Source organism: Mastigoproctus giganteus, chromosome 1, assembly GCF_048544385.1.
Source record: "Mastigoproctus giganteus isolate SK-2022 chromosome 1, ASM4854438v1, whole genome shotgun sequence".
Classification (NCBI taxonomy): Eukaryota; Metazoa; Arthropoda; class Arachnida; order Uropygi; family Thelyphonidae; genus Mastigoproctus; species Mastigoproctus giganteus.
The window spans coordinates 105,174,352-105,199,493 of record NC_143575.1 but is presented as its reverse complement, the minus strand read 5'-3'; the positions used below and the strand labels follow the sequence as shown (position 1 = coordinate 105,199,493).

Genomic DNA, 25,142 nt, shown 5'->3' with positions numbered 1-25,142 from the left:
ATCGTATACTGACTTTCTTAATATTGATTTATGAACTATGATTTATAAATTTTCCGGCATTGCCCAACTTAACCAAGAGTTGATTAAAATGGGTACAGAATGTGTCATTGAAGCAAATCGCTCCATGACATAGTCTTACAATATATTCCCCACTTAATGCTGTTGGCACATTAACCAAAGAGAATCTGCCCCGTGATTCTTGAGATCTGTATAATGGCTGATAAAAGATATCAATAAGATTCATGATTACATTAAGATTCTCTTGGCGGGTATGTTGGTCTAGCCAAGCAAATGGTTAGAATCAAGAAATAGGCTGAGTTAAATTTTGATCAGCCATTGCACGTAACCTATTAGTCTTCAACTTGAGTTGCAGACTAATAGGTTACGTACCTATTAGTAAGTTAGTATCATTACTCAAGATCGAATTTTAATATAAGTCATACCATTAATGCCAGTATCATAGTACTATACACGACACGATTTTAATGCATTAAGATGGTACATCCGTATAGTCTGAATAAGGTATAGTTAAACTTGGTTGCAAGGATCCATAAAGCCGATTAAAATCTACTCTGGTAAAAGAATAGAGGAAAGTCCGCAGGGTTGTTTTTGTCTTGTCATTCACGTTCAAAACTGTTTCTGAAGGACTGTTCTCGGACCCTTTTGTCTAACAAAATGCTTAACGTCAAAAACAACAGGCTCCTTCATAAAGCAGTGATTACATATTCCATGGAAGGGGATTGTATTTGTACCCTCAGAGAAAACCGAATAAATTTCCTTTCATCAGAAGCTTAGGAAAAAAATACTTAAGATATAAGGATAAAAGATTCTAATTATGTCTTGAAAATAAACGGAAAGAAAAAAACCACGCTTTTCTTTCTTGGTATTGGCCCTAAATGTCAGCTCCAGAGGTATGAAGTGTCATGGGAGATAATTTTTCTAATCTCGCCATCTTAAAAATCAGCACGTCATCTTTTACAATTACTCCCGCGAACAGGGGTTTCTTAATAGTTCATATAGCCTAGAACTAATGAGCACCGAAGGTAATTTTTACCCAAAGATTGCCTCTATAATTGCCAGCTTTTAGGAACGGCGACATCCATTTTAGCTTAACAGAATCCGCGCGCACCTCAGTTTCCTCTATAATTCCAAACAAGACAATTTAATCGGCCATTAGTCTGACACGAGACCACTACTTCTTAATTCTCTAGTCTGAGGGACAGTTAATTAAAATGTAAATAGACCTCGATTCAACTCCTTCGGAATTCCAATTACCATAGTCAGAATGACAATGGGCAAACCATTAACTCTCTCAGAAGCTACAAATAAACACAGTTCCGTAAGTTCGGATAGGACAAAAGTAAACATCCTTTCAGAGGAGAAAAAAAAATAGTCCGACTTGTTGAACCTTGCTTTGCTGAGATGTAAAAAGGCATCTCAGCAAAGCAAGGTTCAGAGGTTACTGAGCCTCCAGCAAGTAGTATAGCTCTTGTCATTATCAGGTACGGACATCGCTGGAAAGACACTGTAGTCGAAAGGAAATTTGTCTGCACTGTGGTGTCAGATTAACATGGTTTTTTAATGGTCTATATGTGCTCTGTGTTGCTCCTATTTCTCCTCTGTATTTCAATTTTAACGTGTCCAGTGAATCGATGTATCGAGAGTTTTAATACAAGAGTGAATGGAGGGGGATGGGGGAAATAGACATTCAATAAAATTATTATCTGAACGTCTTTCCATGATTCGTTTCCCAATCGTTTTTGGCCACCTATTTAATTCTCTGTATTTCTCTGTTCTGACATGCATTATAACCATTTAACCTTAAGGTTCCGTTGATGCCGATGGTGCCCTCTGCTGGTAAATACGGTTCACACTTTGTACCTGCAAGCGGTCACGCCTTTAAGAGGTTCCGCTTTGGAGCTCATTTCCTATTCCTATTAAGAAGAAAAACTTAATTTTCTTTTCTGATGACAATAAAGAATGCGATTTTTGTTGTGTGTGGCTTGCGTGTTGTCACAGAAGTGCCAGAGGACGAGCCACTTAGGCACGTGGACACCTGAAATGAGGAAGTGGTTTAGTGATTTCCGGCCGTGAAAAGAGTGGAACTCTGGAGATAGCGGGATATTCTAAAACTAACGGAAGAAATTGGAGCAGCGAACAGATAGAACTCTGACGGAAACAAACAAGGTTCAATTTGTTATAGAAACGCTAGATAACTTTTTCCTATCAGTTGGAGGTTTTGTTTCTTTATTTGGCTTAAGACTATTGACATGGAGGTCTAGGTTTCGCACTGCACATATGAGAAACAGTGAGGGGTTAAATGTCGTTTCCTTTCAACTTTTTGCGCACTTTAATAAGTACTGGTATGAAGTGGGGTAGTGGATTAAAGTTGAACCTCCTCCCCTCTGTAAAGTCCATAGCGTCGGATCCAAAAAGGTTCAATGAGTTTCATGCATCTTTTACCAGTCATCTCAAGCCTAAGAAATCGATTTTCTTCGATACAATCCGATATTTTACCCACGTGTCTCTTTGTGGCTAGTCCGTACATCGATAAGTAAAAGACATTGGGACACACGACAACATTGACGTGTTTCCCAATGAATTGGGTGCTCTGACATTCAAAGAAAAATTAAACTTGGAAGCATTAAATTGACAGTCGATTTTCTTCACTTAGGCTGTACCGAGGATCGGTGAACAGAGACCGTAGTTTGGATATTTGGAGGTGTTTACCAAGATTTGGCATCTGACAATAACACAATCCCATCCATAACGTTAAAAGGGTGGAAAACGATACCCACCTTCTCTACAGTTCCTTGAAATTTGAGTTGTACTTCTCCTTGCGGTGTGCAGGGATTAGAAATCTGATCCAGTCCATTAGTTTCACTGCTTGGACTTCTCTGCTTTACTTCTTGAACCGAGAAGCGGCTTGACGGTGTGTGAAACGCTCAGTGGAACGAATACCCCCCTTGTGGATTCGCCGACATACTGCCAGGGTTGTTTAAACGGAATTATTGGTGAATAGAAGCTCTACGTTGTCTTTACACATTCAACAAGTTGCCAGGAATTAAGAGAAAATGACTCTCGTGAAAGGGGCCTAGCTTTTATGGAATATGAAAATGTGAATTGGTTTAAAGATCATTATGTACCGTTATATGGCTCGTATTAAGACTATAAAATTATTTATAAATTAACGACAGTGTATATTGAAGTTTTTATTTTATTTTATTTATTTTAAGTCAGTGTTCTGACTGCAGATCGTATATCCATGAGTGCCAGTGATATTCATAAAATTAAAAATGAATTCTGAGAAACTCAGGCACATAATTTCATAGGCTCATATGCGCCTGAGCTTTTTTTATTACTGATTTATCAATTTTAGAAAGAAATAATTTTTTCCTTAAAATTTTACATTAAACCTATCATCATTTAAAATATCCCATATTGGCTTGTTCGATTATAAACAAAATATAGTTTAGATCAAGGTCAAGAACTAACATCGTATTCCTTTCTTGTATATTTTAATTAATATGGATTGTTAATAGATATTTTGCATCAATGCTAACGTTGTATAAGCTTGTAGAGTCGAGAGATAACTGATTGACATTTGGGGACGAAGTCGAATATTGAACGTATTATTTTCTCCCTTGATCTAAATTCATTCACTCTACTGGCTTCTACTTCAAGAACAGTTGCTATTTATTTTGGATAATTTTACCTTTTAAGATTATTTTTCACGTGATAAGTTTTAAATTTGACGTCCCGATAAAAAAAAAACCTCACCAATTTTTAACCGAATCAGTCCCAATATTTCGAACGAGTTTCTGAATTCTTTATTGAGTTCTGTCATTGGAGAAGCGTCTGGGTTGACAGACCCTTCCACAATAATTGAGAAATGTCACCATTTTCATTTAGAAACGGTCAGAAATTTGAAAAAAGATTAAACCTGACACCAATAAATCTAATTTAAGACTTATCACGTAATAAAGGATATTTTAAAAAATCTTAGTAGTGTTACTACATGATGTCTTATTTAAAATCAAATTTGGTCCTCGTTAGATACCAAATTTTTGTCACTAGGCTCTGTATATTTTATAATCGAGTTATTTAACATCAACTGCTACGGGGAAAAATAAAGTTTTTATTTAAAATTAAACATCTTTGATCAGTTGGTTCTTCCCTTTTAAAACACAAATTCCTCCTAAGATGCATAGAAAATGCACTTAAATTATTAATGATTAGATGAATGGGTCAAACACTCTTACGTCAACCCCCACAAATGCGTTGCCAAATATTTCCATAAAGCGACCCCGAGGCAAGTCGATAAAATGAATAATTATTTATATCTAAGAGAGAGAGAGAGAGAGAATTTTTCAGAAGGAAGCTAACCAGTTCAATTTCCCAGAGATTTAAATGATCTTTAAATTCCAAATTAGGTGCTTAGCGTCACTTGACGAATGCACCCTCTTAATGGATGGCATATACTTGGTTGTAGGATATACACGAGAAAACTATCCACAGATTTGAGAGAAGGTGCTCAGAGACTCAGCCTCATGGTGGTCAACAGCGAAATAAGTTCACGTTTCCATGTATTTAGGCACAACTACGAAATTCCGTGTATATATATGTCTATTCAGAATTTCTAACTTCTAAAACAGTTTCATATTAGACAGCTTTTTGAAGGAGAGCACCCTTACTTGAAGTCAGTCGGCAACATATCAAACATGTCCAACCGAATTCATTACCACAACCACTGTACATACTGAGGAAGTTCTCACCTCATTCCTCCGCTGCCTTCATCTTTCATTCTTCCCCAATCTTTCCGTATCTGGAACGTCGTATTGACAAAGTGCTGATGGACTGCTTCAGATCTCGTGTGTAAGATACGGAACAAATAATATGTTCGAAAAATTGCGGAATTCAAGCAGCCGTGTTCTCTATCTGGGACGAGCAGAGATGAAATACCGTCTCCTGGAGTGGTACTTATGAGCCACGTTATTTTTTGCTACCCTGGGTTGTTGTCGACTCATGAAAGGTCGCGCTATCACGGTCAATTTGAAACCGACACGACACTCGACTTACCTCTTCAATGCAAAACTACAGCCCCATCCAGAGCGAGAAACGAGATTTGATTGGTAGGAGAGTGAGCGCGGTTTTGTACAGCAAGTGTGACGATCGGGGCACAGATGCCGTAGATGGTATCGTGTTTCTCCCCCCCCCCTCATGACTCCTCCATTCGTTGCGGAAACTCTGCACTTCTGATATATCCTCCTCATCAAATCCTGTTTTTTTTTCTTTTTTTTTTTTTTGTTCCCAGATGATGAACTCGCTTTGAAAGGGCTCGTCCCCACGGAGCGACTTGACTCATACGCATCGCCGGTTGCTAAGGAAACCGATCCGAGAATGCTGAAACGGGAGAGAGTCAACACAAACCCAGCCAGAGCTGTAGAATATGAAGGTAAGAAATAAACTTTCTAGAAACTAAAAGATATTCTGTTATGAAATTTTCACTTGTCGATACGCTATGACTTAAGATTTGGCCACTTTAAGGAACTTTTGCGACGTCTAAGTCTACTGTAAACTTAAAATAACGACCGTTATATTTGAATACTGGCGTACTTGAGAGTGAACCCTGGAACTTTGTAAATTGCAATACAGCTCTGAAATTTACAAAGAGACCCACACGTAGTAACCTAGCTCTCTGTATGTACCATGTTTAAAACATCTGTATAAAATATACAGTAATACGCGACAAAATAAACCAACTGATAATCTTTTAACAAATGTTTTAGTGTGCTGAAAACTATCTGTAAATAATCGAAGTATGTGGGATGCTTACCCAGTCAGTAACAACGTTCCTTTTTTTGGCCTGGTGGCAATATTCATATAAGGGATCCCAAAACGTTGCCTTCCTAATTCGTTATTAATTAAGAGGATATCGCTTATGTTAGGATCTTTCATCTGTTGAATTGATGTATATGTACCTAACGGCTCTGGGTGCCGAGGCTTTTATTTCAGACCTCACAACGATCTCCATAGAATTGTATTCTATATCCTTCTTGAAGAACATTTAAAATCAATTATCTTTAATAAAAGCCCTAAAGGAAAAATAACCGCAGGCATAGAAGGAAATCTACCTCACACAGACAAAAGGAATTAATGAAGAAATAACACGAAATTAGTTGAATTGTTTGTTCGGAACGTGATACTCACCTTCGATTAATCTATTCTACCATCGGCTGTAAAACCCGTTACCTAAATCGCAAAGTCGTGTTATACACGTAAATGTCAAAATTATGGGCACTTCCAGACTGTCTGCAGAGGGGTGACAGTTTGTTGCTCTAAGTAGCACTCATACTGACTGCACCATACAAACACCAGTGTTTAAACTGTCGAGGTGAACATTAGGCGTAATCCAAAGATTGCAATCAGTGGTAAAGAGACTCCAACAGTATAAAGATATCATATCAAGAGGAAAAAATATATTCAGGTTGTTTAATCACACAAAAACAGCAACTTCCAAGACTACTGCCACTAAAACTGGTGTATGAATTTCTGCAGTAGTCTCAATAATTGACTGGGAACATTCACTTCTTCCCATTTCCCAACAACAGTGCCTGAATACTTGTCGTAAATACCCCAATATCGATTCCTCCTAATGTGCAGCATACTTCTCAAAAAGTATTCAAATCCATGGAATCTGAAAGGGAAAGTCTAGGACATTATACTACTGACAACATGGATACACATGATACAGAGTGCCGAGATGAATTCCTGAAATGTATGCAGAGGATGTGGACATTGTAAACCAGTTTCTCCCAAAAAAGCAGAAACCAAAACAGGACTGCCAAAAATCTTCGACCTTATGGTCCAAGGCCTAAACCACAATAAAATAATAATGGATACTCTTCTAGAATTGGACATTCGAAGTTTCTGCAGCAATCTAGATGGACGCCATCTAAATCAGTAGAGTTCTATCGTATTATGCTTACAAGAAACTAGTCAACATCTCCGACAAATCTAAAAATAAAGCAGTAAAATCCATAGAAAAGATCGTACACACTCATGGTTTAGTTATTATAACTATTCTTATAATATCTCCCCTTCTAACCAAGCACATTCTGTTTAGGTCTTTAGAAGCACTTGCAGTCCGTATCATTATTGAAATAACAGCTGTATCATTCAATCTTCCACCAAATAAAATCTATTTTTATCAGGATCTGGACCATCTGGTCAGTCAACTACTACCTCCCATCTGCATACTTGGAGATTTAAGCGGACACAATCCATTGTGAAGGGGTACTCAACTTGGGCAGCTTAAAAACTGCTTGATGGACAAAACTTGACGCTGTTAAGTGCAGCGAGTAACTTCACAAATCAAATGTTACTTGCCATATAACCTTCCCCTTTCCGAAAAACATCAATGAGTTTCCACTTTCGACCAAACCCTAGCAGAATAATTGTAACACAGCCAAAACGTGAAAAGAACAAGGGCTGGAACCTATTTCGTAAGTTCTAACAACAGCTAAACTGATTTATGTGTAGTATACAATTTAAACAATTTGTCTTAAAATCTTTAAAATAAGTAAGTATAACTGAGGCAATTTTCAGCGTTGGCCTTACTACATCAGGGTTAATGCCAACGTAAAAAGACTATCTTTTCCTTATTAAGAAAGACTAAAGATATGTTTGGCCAATTCAATCAATCATTAATAGATATTGTTTCTTTAGTTGCACTGTTGGTTGCTCGTAATGTAATATATTCGTAATATTCGAATTATTTTATGATGAGCGAAGGTTATAGAATTTATAATTCGTATATTTAAAAATTTTGTATTTTAAATCTCATAGTAAGTACACTAGTGGCCAAAAATTAAGGTTCAGTCGAATTTGCTCATTCACCTACCCTTTGTAAATCGTACGTACAAAGTAACATTCAAATGAGAACAAGTACATCGTTTTTTTTTTCATAGAAATGTAGATAGTTTTAAAATATAGCAGTTTGGCCTTTCATCCAATTCGATTGCGCGGGTACCAAGCATGTTTGAAAAAACATTCATGATCCAGTAGCACAGAGACAGCACGAGTGTTTCACTGCGGTGGAGAGTGGTTGGCAGAACGGAAGTGAGCTAATCACAGACAAAAGTAGAAAGGCCCCTGAATGTTCACCCAAATGTGAAAGCTCAATTCCAAGATATGAGATATACTGTATGAGAATATCCTGTACAATGTCGACAAAGATTCACGATCCCAACAAATGACCGAAATCTGGTTCTTAATACCACAGGAAAGAGAAAAAATGGCACGCTCAGAAAGGATTTCTTTCTTCCCCCTAACTGCAGAGAGAGAGAGGTCTGTATGCATGATGACCCATGAATGTGTCCTCGTTGCCAGTGTAGCGGCAACGAGGACACACATTCGGAAACCGAAGTCTCGGTTTTCGAATTCTTAAAGGTCTTTTCAATAGTTGGTTGAAGTCAGGAGGAGTGAGTAGCATTTTCCCCGTGAATTATTTCGAGTCTTTCAGACTGCACAACGTGCATATTTGTCCTAAAAACATTTGTTCGGACACACAGCGCAGTGTCCTAAGATGCTTTTGCGTTATGTAAATAACAACATAACACTTGTCATTGTCACCTCACCGAGGAGAAAAACACATTTCAACAACTGCCGTGGACATATCAGTTGAATTCAAGTGCAATGATTCAAAGCTGATGTGAGTGGATGAGCCCAGATGTAGATCGCCTGATTCTCCATGTATCGTTATCTACAGAGAGCGAGAGAGCAAACTAATCTAACTTGTAAATATCACCGAAAGGATTGCTAGGATGGTTACGAGGCAAATGTGCGGAGCTGCATATCTTTAAGGAGTACGGAACTATGACTAATAAGAAATACACGGATGAAATCCATGAACTCTGTTTCAGTCTTTTCGGCTTCCTAATTCCTTTTGATGGACGATAATGCTCTTCCCAGATCTAACCGCTTTCCCCACTCCACCCAGAATCTTATATGCCTTACGAACTGCTCTCCTGGAAGAGGGGCTTCAGTACCACCACTACGACTCTTGAACATTTTTATTAACGGCCTGAGAGCCCATTGAGTATTGCCTGAACTGTGAAGAGGAATCATCTTATATTGTCTGTAACCTGTTCTGCTGCATATACATTTTTAGATACGTCTTAATTCATTTGCATATTTAAGAATTGAGGTTACTTAAATTCGCACACCCCATACTTTGTGTAATAACATAATGCCCCTCATACCATGCGATTTCATTTGTGAACATATTATACTTCTGTTCTGTAATGTGCGCATTTTAAATGGGATGTCAGTCGCTACACTGGTAGGAGAAAGCAGGACCTCCAACTGATGGGATGACATTAACCATCTAAACTGCAGCATGAAAGGGATACCACCACGTTACATGTAAATAACAGTATGCTTTGTGTTTTATAAAGCGTGCTGTTTATTTTTTTATTCAAAATTGAAGTAATTCGTTGGCTCAGAAAATGAGAGATGAATTCCGCTGTGAAAAGAACTATCTGTGGTGTGGTAATAAAACAAATTCCAATACTCATATTTTTTAATGATTATAAGATGAACATTTAGTCTGACGAGAGAGTTATTACATCCGTAAAAGCACCCTACTGACTTCAACCATCTTAGCCAAGTGCTCGCCTAATTGGTGACGATCAGAATGCTCATTAATTTTGACTTCACTTTTGCTATTCCAAGATCAGATTCTTGTTAATAAATTGAAGAAAATATGCGTGTAAACTCGTACCCTTAGATGATGCCTTACGGTTTATGAAACAGCTGTTATTTACAAAGACTTCTTATCTTTCGAATTAAAAGTGTGTTTTTAACGATGCCAGTTCAGTAGGTTATTGGATAATAAGTTGAAAAGTAATGAAGTAAAATAAGTGACTACTTTATCTGAAAAAAATACCGTGTATTAAATAGTTTTCGATGAGTTATCCCAGATATAAGTGAGCAGGGTGAATGTCTGTACGAGTATAGTAGTAAAAGTTGTCTAATACTCCACGTATATTTCATGTCTAGCAATTGAAAACAGCGCAGGAGACAATCAAGACAAGAGGAACTATTTGTCCCAGCCAGAAATCATTGCGCAGCCTTCTGGACCTCAAAACAAAGAGGAAATTCTTGAAGCTAAAACGAAAGAGGGTACTGAAGGACATTACGAGACCGTAGACGCCACGCATGCATATATTATATTGGAAGAAGAGTAAGTATTTCATTCAGCTTAGGTCATATTCAGAATTAGTTTTCAGAATCAATTAGAATATTGTACTATTCATTCGTTGATTCCTCGTTTTTAAATATTAATTTGGAAACTTCATTAAATGAGTACTGAAACTGATATAAATTCAACGTCCGACTAACAGAAGACGAAGTTAATCTGGCGCTGAATTTAAATCTTTCAGAGATTTATTTGTACTGAAGAAAATGTTCATCTAACTGGTGTCTGTTCATCATTTGTAAATACGGAAATAATGTTGGAGTCTCGTGAGCAATTCGTCAGTCACATGCACGAATGTTCCTTGTTATTTTTTCCCCCGAATACCCTTTTGCAAATAATACTTCAAATATTAAACACTGACAGATGGTAATTAAGCTTGTCACAAGAGGGGTGGGAGGAAAAGACATGGACAGAAGTTCAAGCTTGAATCTGCACAGCTGTGGTGTACTGTTCCTTCCAGTCATCATTCCAACCCCGTCTTGAGTTATCGTTTCCTTTAATGACGTCATTATTATTTATATAGCTCTGACGTTCATTGGTGCTGTTGGGATTTGGGGATTACGACAAACAAGGATCCTGCCAACTCCCGTTTTACCGTCCATCTAAAGGGAAATTACTACATAGAAATTACCTGTCTGCAAGGTAACCGAATGCACTCAAGACAGACGAGATGCGCCTACCCACACACACACTAACCCGACGTCAGATGAATGGATGATTTTGTTGTCTCACTGAATTTCTGATGCTTAATTTTGCTATTTTATTTTTATCACTTGCAAGCTGAATTCATAATTGTGATTAGCAGCTTAATATCACAGGCTGTTGAAAAAAAAATAGTTTTGCTTTTTTTAAATGTTTCTTAATTTCTTCAGCTGACAATTATTTTCCATTATGCAATTGACATGACGCAGAATCTGCGCGCAAGAAGCAGATCTTAAAAAGAAGGTGCACAATCTCGTGATTGCTACTATTCACGTTTGTGGTACCTTAAACAAATCCCACCAGACAGAATTAAAGAATGTTTTTATTCGAGGATGGGCATCCAGTCCAAAATAGACACTTTTAAGCATTAATAAATATCTGTCATATGTGATATTTTAGGAAGTAGAAAACTGCTCTAAGGCTGGGTTGTTTTGTTCAGCACCATGAGGCCTCCGTAGCCGAGTGGTCAGGAGCGGGAGTGCAGTAGCACACGCTCTTTGAGTAGACCGGGGTTCAAGCCCCTGACTGCTGAATACGGTCGATCTGCCAACCCGCACTGGACCAGCGTGGCAGATTATGGTCCATTTCCCTCAGCATGAATTGTTGAGGAGGCTTCCATCCTGCAGTGGGTTGATAATGGCTGCACTTTACTTTTATGACAACTCAAGTCATGATTTATCTGTGTATCTGTAAAGTGGTGTGTTTAAATTCCTCAATTTTCCTCCAGCAATTGGGATTTTAACGAAATTATCCATAGATAATGAGTAAAATATCCACCCAGAGGGTCCATCTTCTTATTATCAGTAAATTATCCATGCAAAACAAAATCAGACTTATGTTAGTTTTATTTGTGGCGATCCTTCCATTTCTGTAATAATTTGCTAAACACTAAAAAGAGAAAAAAAATCCAGTTTTGGCCATTGGATCTGACATATGATTAATCATTTCGAATTTCCCTCTCCTACATTTTTCAACAAGAGTCCGGGCACACATCATTTCCATATTTTCGTCATTGGCACTCACTTCAATAACGTGTCGGTTCCCTTGTAACTGCTATGACAAACTCGCCCTCCTCTGTTAGACTTTCCACCAACAAACTATAAAATGCAGTGGGTATAGTCTTCCATCCTTCTTGCAGAAAAGTGACCAGTTGTGACACCAATGTGAAACCTGTTGGTCTGGCCCCCACACGAGCTTCCTGTTCATCCCACACGTTCAAATCGGAACTTTGCGCTGACCATTTTAACTGTTGTACATCCACCGCCGTGAATCATTCTTAAACAGAACCGGAGGTGTGGTGGCATGGAGCAATTTCCTGTTGAAAGAATCATGACCTGGTTCCTGGGGTGTTATTGTCCTCTGGATTAGATTACACCTTTATGATGGCGCTATCCTACAAGTTCTTTGGTTACCGTTGAGATTATATTCATGCCTTTTTGAAACTTGGAAATCGTAGTCGAAGAGCTGAAGGACCATGAAAATATTTATGTGGTTCTGGTTAATGACCAAATCAATACTTCTTTCCATTGGATCCGTATAAATTTATTATGTTAAGGCTTCAAGCTGTGGAAGGTATATAACTATCGTACAAGTAGTGTAAATACATTACCCTGTACGCAATTAAAATGGCAAACCGAAATTTGCACCTGAAAGTATCACACATTACGATATTGTGAAACAAATTACGATTCTTTTATATCAAAACTTCGATTTTACGGTATTTATAGCTATCTATAGAATAATGCCTTTGCACTACTTGAACGCTGGTTAATATATTTCGCTTTTCTTAGTCGTTATCTTAAGAAAATGTGACGTAATGACTTATGATTGGTTGGCCTTATAATCTCGTAACAATCTCGCGGTGTCATCGTGAATACCAACAAGGAACACGTTTGTCTATTTCTCTTTTAGGCTTTGGAGAAGGAGGAGGAGGCGCTTTTCCATAGGTGAGGAGATCCTTGTTGCTTATTTAAGAATTAGACAGTTTTGATTATTGTTTTACTGTACAAGCTACAATTTCTACTACCAGTTTATTGTCCCTCTTCTTTCTTTAGGCTGTAATTATAATTTCAAAAGAAGCTTGAAAAGTAGCGAGAGATAACCTAGTTGGTTGGAAATTTTAGTATTTTTGCAAAAATAACGAACTATTCTATCATAATTTTGCTTGTGTAAGGTAATGAAGTATTTAACTAAACTTTACATTTCACAAGGCAACGGTTCTTCTGCTGTGAGCATTATGATAAAACCAGGCGGTTGAAATCCTTCCAGTCATAGAGGAAGAAGATAAGTGAGCCTCCCATTTCCATCATTGATATAACAGTCTTTGGGAACGAGTAGTTGATCTTCATAGTGCAATACTAACAAACATTTAGGTGGTTCTATCCGCACAGCTGTTGTGTATGATGGACCTTTATGATGTGTTAATTACTTCAAATCATCCTATTTGTTACTCCCACTGGGAAATTTTATATTTCGCTCTTTCAGAAATATTTGTGGAGCCATAGCAAATTACATACATAGCCACACATATTGTATATGTATAGTATAGTATCTTATGTAGGACGGCACCTGAACGAAAGTTCAACTCCGTCACACATATTGTATATAAATGAAACTTTGTTTCAGATTTTAATCTCATTTTAATTTTATGTTCTTAGTCAGGGCCATGGAAATGAGGGATGTATTGGATGCGCGGCACCAGGGTCCCCATCTAAGGTGGAGTCCAATCGAGGCCAATCAAAGTCTCAACATAAATAAACGAGGCCCCTTAATCCGTTTTGCATCCGGGCCCCCAACTACCTTTGCACAGTCCTGTTCTTAGTTAACAAGGATCAGGCCTGAAGAAAGTACAGTAATTTTGCATGTTTTATTTTTTTTTTGGAAAGCTATCGAAGACTTTCCTAGTAGCATGGATTGGTTGAGGTTTGGGAAACCAGAAGGACCGTTTTTACACAGAAAGGAAAGCGGTTGAAATCTATGCTATTCTAGTAGTTTAGGGGTCATATGTAGAGCTTGGAATCGGAATTCCTCCTAAAACTTCTGGAGGATTGAACAGAACATGCGCTAAGAATCTGGTGACGATTCTACTTTTCCTTATCTTGTAGTATCCAAACATTCGAAATATATTTATAGAGAACTCGAAATTTTATTACAGAAATTTCGAATTTCGAATTTCTGATGGGTCACTTAAGGCCTGACGTAGACGACTGGTCAGGAGCGAGAGTGCATAGGCGTTCGTTGAGTGGACCGGGGTTCGAACCCGTGACTACTAAATACGATAAATATTTGTATTGACGATTTATTGTAAACTCTACTGACTTGGTTGTCGTGCCGGAGTATAAACAGAAAATTTATTTATTTATTTAATAAGAAGACCAAATTATAAATTTGAAAATGCTACCAATGAGAGTCGAATTGTAACATATTTGTAGAAAGATGTACAGAAGAGAATTATTGCTCTTCTAATACATGTATTCGTGATGTGGTTTATAATTTTTCTGGTGTTAAAAGTGGTTGCGACTCGTTTATATAAACCAGGAGGTATCATCATCATCAGCCATTTTCAGTCCACTGCAGGATGAAGGCCTCGCCAGCAATTTTCCAGTTTTTTCTGTTTTGCGCAATGGCCATCCATTTACTACCCACAAACTCGTGAATTTCATCGGTCAAACGAAGAGGTTTGACAGATGACATTCTGGATTAATAACCTTCGAAAAACAGCCGTATGGAAGTAGTAATATGTTTCTGTAATAAGTCAGTAGTCTTCTTTTCATAACCTGACGGCCACGGATATTCAGTATTTCTAATCATGATTTTGTTTACGAGTTTTAGACTTTAAGCAATGTCCAATATACATGCGTTATGCAGTTTTTTAGGCATTAGCACTTCGTTCGTTTTTTTATTATATGGTCTGTGAAAATCACATCTGAAGTTTTGCTAAATGCCTCTTGGGCACAGTACTGGAGTTTCTTCGCCCCAGAAGTACACTGAAAATACAGAATTCACGTGATACCTGGTTCCTGGACAAAGCGACGCTGTCATTCCTCTCGCTAGTGGACGAATCCACCGCTTGGCAGGTATATAGGGACACTGTATTCACGTAGACGGTAATTCGATGTCAGTGTGGATAAATGTCGCGAGTTAACCGACTTTGAAAGAGGGATAATAGTGGTTCTTTGTCCGTCCGCAGTAATACCTCGACTCTCAGTAGATGAATTTTCATGAAATTTTATATTTGGACATTTTAGAAACACTTGTCAACCTTTCCCAAATTTCATTGTAATCGGAGCAATAGAAATCTGACAGTTCTTTTTTTATGCATATCGCATAGGCCAATGAACATGCACTATATTGTAGCTGAAGTAGTGGATATTATATCTGTTTCCATGCCATGCGCTGGTTGGAGAAATAAATGGGCAACGTGGCAGGTGCGCATAAACGAAAGTCTTTCGGTGGCATATTCATGTAATGAAAAAATAGCTGGACTCAAGACCCAGCTACATTATACACTGATGGATATGGACATCAGTGTATGATGTAGGATATATTACATAAAGTAGCTGGATTACCAAAATGCTGAAGAGATGGTACTAAACACGTAAAATATTCAATATTTATACATTAAAAGTAACACGAGTGTTTTGTTTTTCTCTTTTCTTAATGTACTCTAATGGTCTATCAAATTCTCTTCAAAAGAGTTTTGTCTGAGAAATAAATCAGGTTTACTTGTTAAGAGAATCATGTTCACTCGGGTTTCGTGCATATGTACTTCACGTATTAAAACAGAGCGAAAATTCATAATGGATCTTTATTGTGTGTGTGTGTGGAAGGTCACCCGATAAGACTGCCTGGAATAAATGCATGATTTCTTTTCTACTGCATAAAGAGGACTTACCAAAATGCCTCTCCTAAGTCCCTACATTTCGGAGACTATTTTTCTTTGTTGCCATTAGTAGTCTGTTTAATACGGACTTTTAACTTTCCATTCCCCCCTAAGAGTCCATCCCTTAAATCCCTCCTTTGTTAATCCGCGTTGCTGTTTCTACCTTAACGGATGAGGAATTTTGGAAAATTGAGACATTTTACTTATCATTAAGATGCGCTTTTCTGATTGGCAATCGTCTTTGCTGAAATCGGCTTAAATCGCACAATTCTTTATTTTTGCCGCTCGCGTGCATCACCATTTTACATTCGGCGATGTTGCAAGAGCGGTAATTAGACAACATTAGTTGGGAGGATTTTCCGCCTCTACTTTAGTGACCTTTGCTCATTAAAATGTTGTGGATTTATAAAGAGGGGAAAAAATAATGCTCTTAATAGAAGCTTTCAACCTCAGCAAACCTTGCTCGCTTAGCATTCTGTCGTCCCCAGTGTCCATCCCATCTAACGAAGGTTAATCTTCACCACGCTACTAGGTTGTTGCGTCAGCCTAAGATCAACTAAAGTTGGAGCTTTAAAGGTTCCTAGTGCGTCTTCTTCATCGGAAACCGGCCAGTGTCACGGCCACTAACTTAAGTTGGAATGCTGATGAACGGTAATGCTTATGCAAATGCGTGGAGAAGAGCTACGCTGGTAGGCTGATTCAGCAATGTCTGTGAGAAAAGTTATTTCCGTGGTGATGTGTTCTGAAGTGGAGTTTGGAAGAAGATAAACGTTTGCCATGTTTTAAATCCTGGAATTCACTGTGATGTCTCTTCTTGTTTATTTTATGCTCGGTATGATTACGTATAACGAATTCGCCCACTTCCTTGTATACGACGTCCTTCTTGCATCTCTTATAAGTCCCGTTTTCCTGGGGTTGATGTCCTGACCTTTCTCCCAAATGCCTTGGAATTTTGGTGGTGTTCATTTCTAAATAAAAGTGAATGCTGAAAGGGGCCTATTTCTGAATAGTATTGCCCTTGCAGATGAAGCACAGATCATTTGTTCCTTAGAGTCTCTAGAAGGAAAATTTGGGACCGGTATGGTCTTTGTATAGGTGCATTTATACGTTTTAATTATTTCTTTTTAATTTTCACCAGTTCGGGCCACTTCAAAGAATACAAATGAAGTTCAATATGCAATGGATGACTGCGGACATTCTTTATCAAGCTCTTCTGTGATGTATTTGTGATTGAAAAAGATTTGTCAGTTGCTGGAATGAATGCTAACAGGTATTGCACTAAAAAATAATTTGTTCTGATTTTCCTTTTTGAAAAATTTTGAAGTTGTACAGGACCTGTGTGCAACTTTCTCTTTTGTAGTTGAAGGATTGTTGAAGAAAGTGGTAACTGTGCTTCATCTGAATCTGAGATCGCACCTTATATATAAAAAAAAAAGATTAAGTTGTGAGTACGCTGGTTTCGATCTTCATTTCAAACTTTTTTACAAAAAAGTAGTGACAACCAAAGTGGAGAAATTCTTGTGGACCTCCCTCCCTCCCTCCTACACCATTCTCATCCAAACTGAGTGGAGCGGTAAATTTTCAAGAATTTTTCATTACCGCTGCAGTGATTTAGACGCAAGTCCTCTCCAGTGTATCCGTGGTCTTCACAGAAGACTTTTTGTAATTTATTTTCTATCAGTATCCATTGTTCAGTACGAGAGATTAGTTAATTCTGTCAATCAGATAATGATATACTCAAGGCTTGTTAGGTAGTTAAACTCAAGTTCTCACCAGTTTCTTTCTGATTACTTAAATGTCAATCTATCTTTGCATTCATTTGCAGGAGTGTCCTTTATGCCCTTCAGTGCAATATGTGAATGCATAGGCGTCATCTTCGTATTCCTATGTAGACAGCAGTTTGGACAAAAGAATTTGTTTATTAGGAATGGAAATAGTATCACCTATTAGAGATACATAGGCTGTGCCTATGGGGACTTCGCTAATGCTTCTTAATTCTTAAAGTGTACTGTTGAGAGATAGTCACCACTGGAAAGCCCCTTTGTACACCAGACATCCAACATCGTGTTGATTTAATTCTGACGCTTTTCAACATTTTGCATGGCAGAGAAATTAAACTTTTAAACGCTGGATCCTCAAAGGAAAATTAAACTCAGATTCATACGTTGGACGAGGTGCCTATTTGATCAGCTTATTAGATGTCAATTAAGACACCAAAACATTCATCAACTGTAGCAATCTACGATTATCAATGCTTTTATCAGGAACATTCAATGGTCTCTTAGAATAAAATAAATACAAGGTAATTACGTTCCTGCAGAAATGTAAATGTTTTTGATAGAGATATTCATTGCCCAAACGACACATGATGGACTCAGTTGTATCCACACACATGATGGACTCAGTTTTGCTTTTCAATTCAACTCAGTTGAGTTGAAAAGCAAAAATATTCTGTTTCAATTTAAATTAGAATCAGACAAGATACAGCAGGACTACGAACATATTGTGTTGCTGAACGACTAATTTCGTTATAGACATTGAATGTTTAAAAGACCAGCTTGCTTTTCCAAGTAAGGCGAGGGTTTGAGATGAAATAGAATTTAAAACATCGAATACACTAATATTCTTTTATCAGAATGTGTCATTTCGTATCCCATCAGTCGAAGACTGGATCTTAGACCTGATAAGAACAAAATGTTCAATTTGATTACGATTGCCTTAATACGTTATTCAGGTATTGGCTAAGATTTATATCGCCTACATGCCAAACATCATCTTATTGCAAGTCTTATTTAGATGTCTCCTACTCGCATTTGGACTTAAAGAAAGAAAAAAGAGGAAGAAGAAAACAAAAGCAATTTTCCCCAGCATATTCCTGGTTCATGTTTTGATTCTTATTAATTTTGTCGGAAAGCAAACAGGTTTAGGGAACGAATCAACCTGCAGAAATTGTTTGCATACATTTTTTTTTCTAGAAAAACAATACAATAACTAAAGCGCACACATTGTCTGTTCAAGCAATATCTTTCTTCTCGACTTGTACGGTTTTCTGCTCCTCAACACATTGTACATTTGGTTGTTTGTGTGTATTTAAAGATGAAGGTGCTTCCTGGATCGAGCGGTGAAGAAAAGGCAAGTAAGCTTGCCCAATCGACGTACGTCGCCAAAGTTCACGGAGCGAAGCAATTTAATTTCAGAATACAGGCTTTGGTGCGTCACCGTTGTCTAGGAAAAAGAATACCTTTTAAAGTCTCCTAAATTGGAGGGGAATTTAGACGCAAGTCCGCTCCTGTATGTCGGTGGCCTTCGCAGGGGACTTGTCTGGATTTATTTTCTATCGGTGTCCGTTGTTCAGCTTGAAAGATTAAATGTCTGTGGAGTCAGAGGGCGCTATAAACATTCTACAGAAATATGAAATTCTCATATTCAACTCTTTCTTGCTCATAGTTTAAATAATAACCTCTTCGTATTAAATTCTGCCATTCAGATTTAATGTATCATTCATTTTGAGAATCTGATCAATTTTTGCCCATAAAATATTCGCTATTATAGATGGTTCTATTTATATTACCAAAGAGGAGAAAGCATGGAAGGTGGTTGTCATTAGCAAATCGAACTGCATCTCCAAGGGTTTCTTGTGTTTCTCTTAGAAAATCCCGCTTCAGTGGAAAAAACTGGATAAACAACAACAAAAAAAAAAAACCCTACAGATCTAACCAAATGATGAATCCCAAGAATTTCTGTGCGGTGTTACACCTAACATGCACAGAAATTGGGCATTGTTGTCTCTTGAGTAATTTCATTTGAACAGTCTTTGAATTTGTATTCTGGAACTCAATGTAATTTTTGTTTTCATCAGCCAATTGCAGAATGTCTTTTATATTTTTGTCAGTTACCTCTGTGTGTATAAGTCGTGCATTTATTACTGCAAAATGGGGGATATTGAAAACATATTAATCGATAATCTTCGGTCCTCATTGAATATGGAGAGTATCGGAGGATGTGAACAACAGATCTCTCACGAAGGGAGGTAATCTTCTGCCACTCATTAGTTATCAAACCGCCAGGTGGCCTAGGTGTTAGACGTGTGTGATTCAGCTCCTGCTTTATAGTGATTTTAAGTAGTTTTTAAATGGCATCTTTATAAAATCTATGTATTGGCATGTTCCATAGATGACTATCAAGCAACTCAGATGGTTTTTATGAAGTCTTCATCAAGATAAGTACTATTTATTTAAGCTTAAACTTTTAGTCTGCAACGTTAGTATCTGAGCCTTTGTTTAGCATAGCTACAAACAGCAACGTTATTGACTTTTGACCTGAAATTCCTACCTTGACACAAAGCTGTTCGTGACCTTGACAGTGTTCCTGCTTAAAGTCCTGCAGCCCTCTAGCAATTTTGCAGTCCGCCACTCCCACGTCCGAACTGTTTTGTTATTTCTTCAGGCTTAATACTCTTCTCTTCGATCCCCTGCTGTGTCAATAACAGCTCACCTGCTTATTTGTTACATTCTTTTTGCTAATATTTAAAGCCATTCTCAACTCTTCAACATGCCACCCAAAGAAGCGGTTTCATGCAATGTCTGTCAAAAAACAGTACGGAATTGGGTTATCTGCAAGGGAATTTGCAGTATGGTTTTTTGTGATGCATGTTCATTAATAAAGAACTTTTCTAAATCCAGTAATTTAAAAAACAATTTCAGATGCCCTTCATGCAAAAGTACTAACAAGGGGAATGCAAACTTACAGTCTCCTAATCAGCATAAGCTGAATTCCCAAGATACCCCAACAGATGCTGATCTCCTTAGCAACGTTGACCATCCCTCGTCTTCCCCCGTCAAAATAGTACAATCTCCTAAGCCCTCAGACCATACAAGGAAGTCAACTAAAGATGCCTCCGCCCAAACGGATGACGCTTCCTCTCTGTCCCCCCTGCCTTCAACAGCCCCAAACAATGATCGCTCATCTGCCTCTCTGGAACATATGCTGAGGAAACAATTTAGAGAAAATGAAGATATTAAACAACATCTTTTTCGTATTGAAGATCAGTAATGTAAATTCTACCACTTGCTTCTCGAACTAAAGGCTATGGTCGAAAGCCATCCGGTGCCTCACCCTTCTTTTCATCAGACCTCTGCAGTTCCAGCCCTCAGCCCAGATGCTGAAGAATTCGTTCCAGAAAAAACAGCTCCGCGATACCAAAAATCAAGCTCTAGCTCTCTTTCTGTCCGAGAACACAATCGTGTTTCCTCGCAACGTGTTGACACAGGAAGACAACCTATATCCACCTCTATTAGTAATCAACAAAAACCAAGCAATTTGTACGTGCACTATCAAAATTATCGCACTGAGCAATATCCTGAAGTGCCTTCCCATAATGGCTTGCTTACAAACTCCCCAGGTTTTAAGTTTCCTCGCAAAAACAACAGAAATGCAAGCATAATAGGAACAAGAAATGTGCAGTCTTGTATTAAAATTAGAAACAGAAATAGTTCGACGCTTAGAAATAATAACATTTTTATTAGCAGGCTAGACCCGAATACTACTTCCCAGCAGATGGACCAACTACTATTAGAGTTAGAAATTCCAGGTAGAGCGTTCAAAATAAGAACGAAACATCCCACATATTCATCATTTAGAATTGAGCTAAAGGATTGTGACATACAACAATATCTAAATCCTGATATCTGGCCAAATGGTCTACTCATCATGCCATTTTATGGAGCTATTGGAGGATCGGTCAACAACCCTAGTGAAAAGTTACCAACTAATTCTCAATCTGCTGAATTCTCTGCATAGCTAGAGAATAATATTCCTAATTCTCATCTTAATCCATCATTTAACTTGCCATCCAATACATCTGTTTGCAAACATCCTTCTAACACAAATATCCATCTCAGCATTTTTCTTCAAAATGTAAGAAGCATAAAAAATAAACTATCTACGCTTATTTCATTAATGGTTGAAGAATCGCATGACATCATATGTTTAGTTGAAACGTGGATGCAGGAATCTTTACAAGATGTCTTCCTACTGCCGAAGAATCTCAGCTACACGCCATTCATGACATCAAGAATTAATCGTAGAGGTGGTGGGGCAGCAATAATTTTAAAATCCAAATTTAAAGTTTTGAACACATACAACTCTAATACTTTCAACTTTGAAGGAATTTCCCTACTAATTCAAGTTAAGGAATCTCTGCTTCAAATTTATAATATTTATATTCCGCCTGGACCTACTGATGACATCATTAATGAAGTAATAACCTGGATCACCACTGTTCTTAAGCCTCAAACTAACATCATTATAATGGGCGACTTTAACCTTCCCCTGCCCAAATATAATCTACAAATGAAGCTGCTGTCTGACTCATTTTTAGTTCTAGGAGCAAACAAAATCAATGTCCCTGTTACAAGAGGTAATCAAGCGCTTGATCTTGTATACTCTAACTTTCCACTGCATGAAAAACTTAGTACGAACATTACATTTCAATCTGACCACAAAAGTATAGAACTGCAAGCAACAATTTGCTGCAGGAATCCTCGCCCCCTTCTGGAAATCACTAAAAGAATATCATCAATTAAATTCCTTCAGAAAGAAAAGTTTTTGCAGCTCTTAAAATACTACCCATGGGATTCTCTCAAAAATATTCCTATACAGGACGCCACCTTTCTTCTTATAAAATGGCTGAATCAACTGAAAACAGAGTCGGCATCCAAACTTGTTAGAATATCTTCTCACTCCAAACCTTGGTTCCAATCCCACCTGAAACCATACTTTAAAAGTAAGCAAAAATACCACAGGCAGTGGAAGAAATACGGCACTTCATCAGCACACATAAAATATAAAAAGAGCAGAGCTTTGTTTCAACTCAAAAAAATTCAGTCATACAAAAATTATGTTATGTCCACGCTAAAGCACAATAAAAGAGCACTTTCTACAAAAACAACAGCTACCTTACAGCATGATCTAGTTGTTGAATGGATAAGATGCAATATGAAAACAAGCAGATCTGACATTTTCACTGAAGGTATACAAAACAGATTTATAGCATTTAATTCCTATGAACAAGCAGACAAAGTGCAACATGTGTCTCCGGATCAAGCCCTGCTAGTTAGCCAACTTGTGAACAAAAATACAGTTCAGCATGCAGTTAACCAAATACGCCCTGATAGTAGTGAAGGCCCTGACGGCATCCCTGGTTTTATTATTAGATTGTCCAGCGTATACATCATTGATTCGTTAGTGCATATCATTTCCAGGTGCATCTGCCAGCCATTCCTTCCAAGACAGTGGAAAACTTTCAGGATTACGCTGATTCCTAAAAAAGCTTGCAGAAATAACCATTCCGGCCATCGACCAATTGCTGTTTCGTCAATAATCACTAAAATTATTGAAAAAATCATGCTCCCATATCTTCAACATGCAATCTTCGCCAAAGCACCTGTCAATATGCATTTTGGTCCCAGAGGGCGCTCCACAACAACAAGCCTAGCTGACACCATTGTACGCATCCAAACTGCATTTCAAGACAAGGCACAATGCGACGTATTTTATTTTGACATCAAAGGTGCTTTCGACAACATAGATCTCGAAAAAGCTTTTCAAATACTAAAAAATCACTTTCTCGTTGACGCAATGATTATTTCCTATCTTCAATACAGCCTAAATCGCAGACTTCTCCTCTTCCCCACTAATACTGACGATATTCTCGTCACAACCTCAACAGGCATTCCCCAAGGAGCCGTTCTCTCCAGTACAATATTTTCAGCATCTCTTCAACCACTTCTACAAGAAAATCCAAATCTACTGGCATATGCCGATGATTTAAAATTATTTATAACCTCCAAAGCCAGTGATGATATTCGCAAAGTTATCAATGATGCGAACTCACAGATTTGTGAAATCATCAAGTACCTGAAAGATCTCAATCTGAATATAAATGCAAGCAAATCTGCTCAAATTACTTATTCCCTTCAGAAACAACCCAACCACATAGAAATAAAAATTGCAGATGTCCCAATCCCAAATGTTTACGCTCACAAAGACCTTGGAGTTGTTTTTGATAAAAATCTCTCCTTTAATGCCCACTATTTATATGTTGCTCAAAAAATTCAAAAAGCAAAATGGTTAATCAAACAAGAAACAGCAGCGATTCAAGACAGAAAAACAGTCATTAAGCATGTTCAAAGATGCATCTTTCCCATTCTGTCCTATGCTTCCGAAATCTGGTCTGGTGCTCCCCAAGTAACCGTCAAGAAATTCCTTGCCCTGGAATATTGGGTTCTTAGATGGCTCAATAGGAAGCTTCGCTTTCCCCATACAATATCGAGGCAACAGCTTTATAAAAACCTAAAAACAAAGCCTCTGCAACAGATGATCAACGAGTCTGGAGTCATGCTTCTTGCAAAGATAATCACCTCTGCATGCGATTCACCAAATTTAGGCAATATAATAGCTGCCCCCAACAGGGAAAATACAAGAAACCAGCGATTCAAATCCAGCCTCTCCAGGCTCAAACAAATGGACAGAATGTTCCCCAATGCATTTCTTCACCTCATAAATCATCACAACATTGATTGCAACAGGTTAATCAACTCTGCAGCCTACAGGAGTCAGATCTCCGATGAAATGAAGAAAAATAACCCAACCAGTAATGGCAGCTGAAAGCTAAATGCCCTGTTCTGCAATTTTTAAATTCATAACTAAAATTTCTAACCATTGTTAATATCTATATAAAACTTGCTATGTACATATACTTTATATCATTCCTTTGTATTCTTATCTGCCCCTAGCCATGTGCTGTGATGGGCTTGCTGTATTTGCAATAAATGAATATTTATTTATTTATTTATTTATTTATTCTGGGTTTTTCATCCAGTACAACATACAGATATAATAAATAGCAAAATCGCATTAACTTGAGTACCTAAATAACTGCGCTGCAAGAATTGATTATATGCTCCAGAAATTTATAAGAATAAGATGTTAAAGTAAACATTCGTCCCTAAAAATCTATCAACTTTCCAGTGTATTTTATATTTTTATACTCAACTGACGGAATTTGATAGTTTATACAAAATATTAAGCGAAAATGTTAGCTATTGATCTATTCAAGTTTTGATATACAGGGTTGTTAAAATTAAAGTATTCCTATGTAGAGGGCTCTGTAGCGAGTTCTAAGGCTCGTACTGAAGTGAAATTTGGATAACAGGTACAATAAAGAATGCGCTCGCCATATATTGGAAAAAGAAATAGTTACAAAATTTGTCACTGTATGGCGCTGTGGCAATACAA

At 37.7% G+C, this 25,142-nt stretch overlaps 1 protein-coding gene across 2 annotated transcripts in view; it reads left to right on the top strand.

The window, feature by feature from the left end:
• Nucleotides 1-25,142, top strand: part of IA-2 (tyrosine phosphatase IA-2) — a 462,789-nt gene that overhangs the window by 178,309 nt on the left and 259,338 nt on the right. The window contains exons 9-10 of one of the 2 annotated variants that reach the window (XM_090374023.1): nucleotides 5,315-5,455; nucleotides 10,063-10,246. In XM_090374023.1, the coding sequence (XP_090230149.1) occupies nucleotides 5,315-5,455; nucleotides 10,063-10,246 (325 nt within the window). The remainder of the gene's footprint in view (nucleotides 1-5,314; nucleotides 5,456-10,062; nucleotides 10,247-25,142) is intronic. The other variant, XM_090374031.1, reaches the window with a different exon arrangement.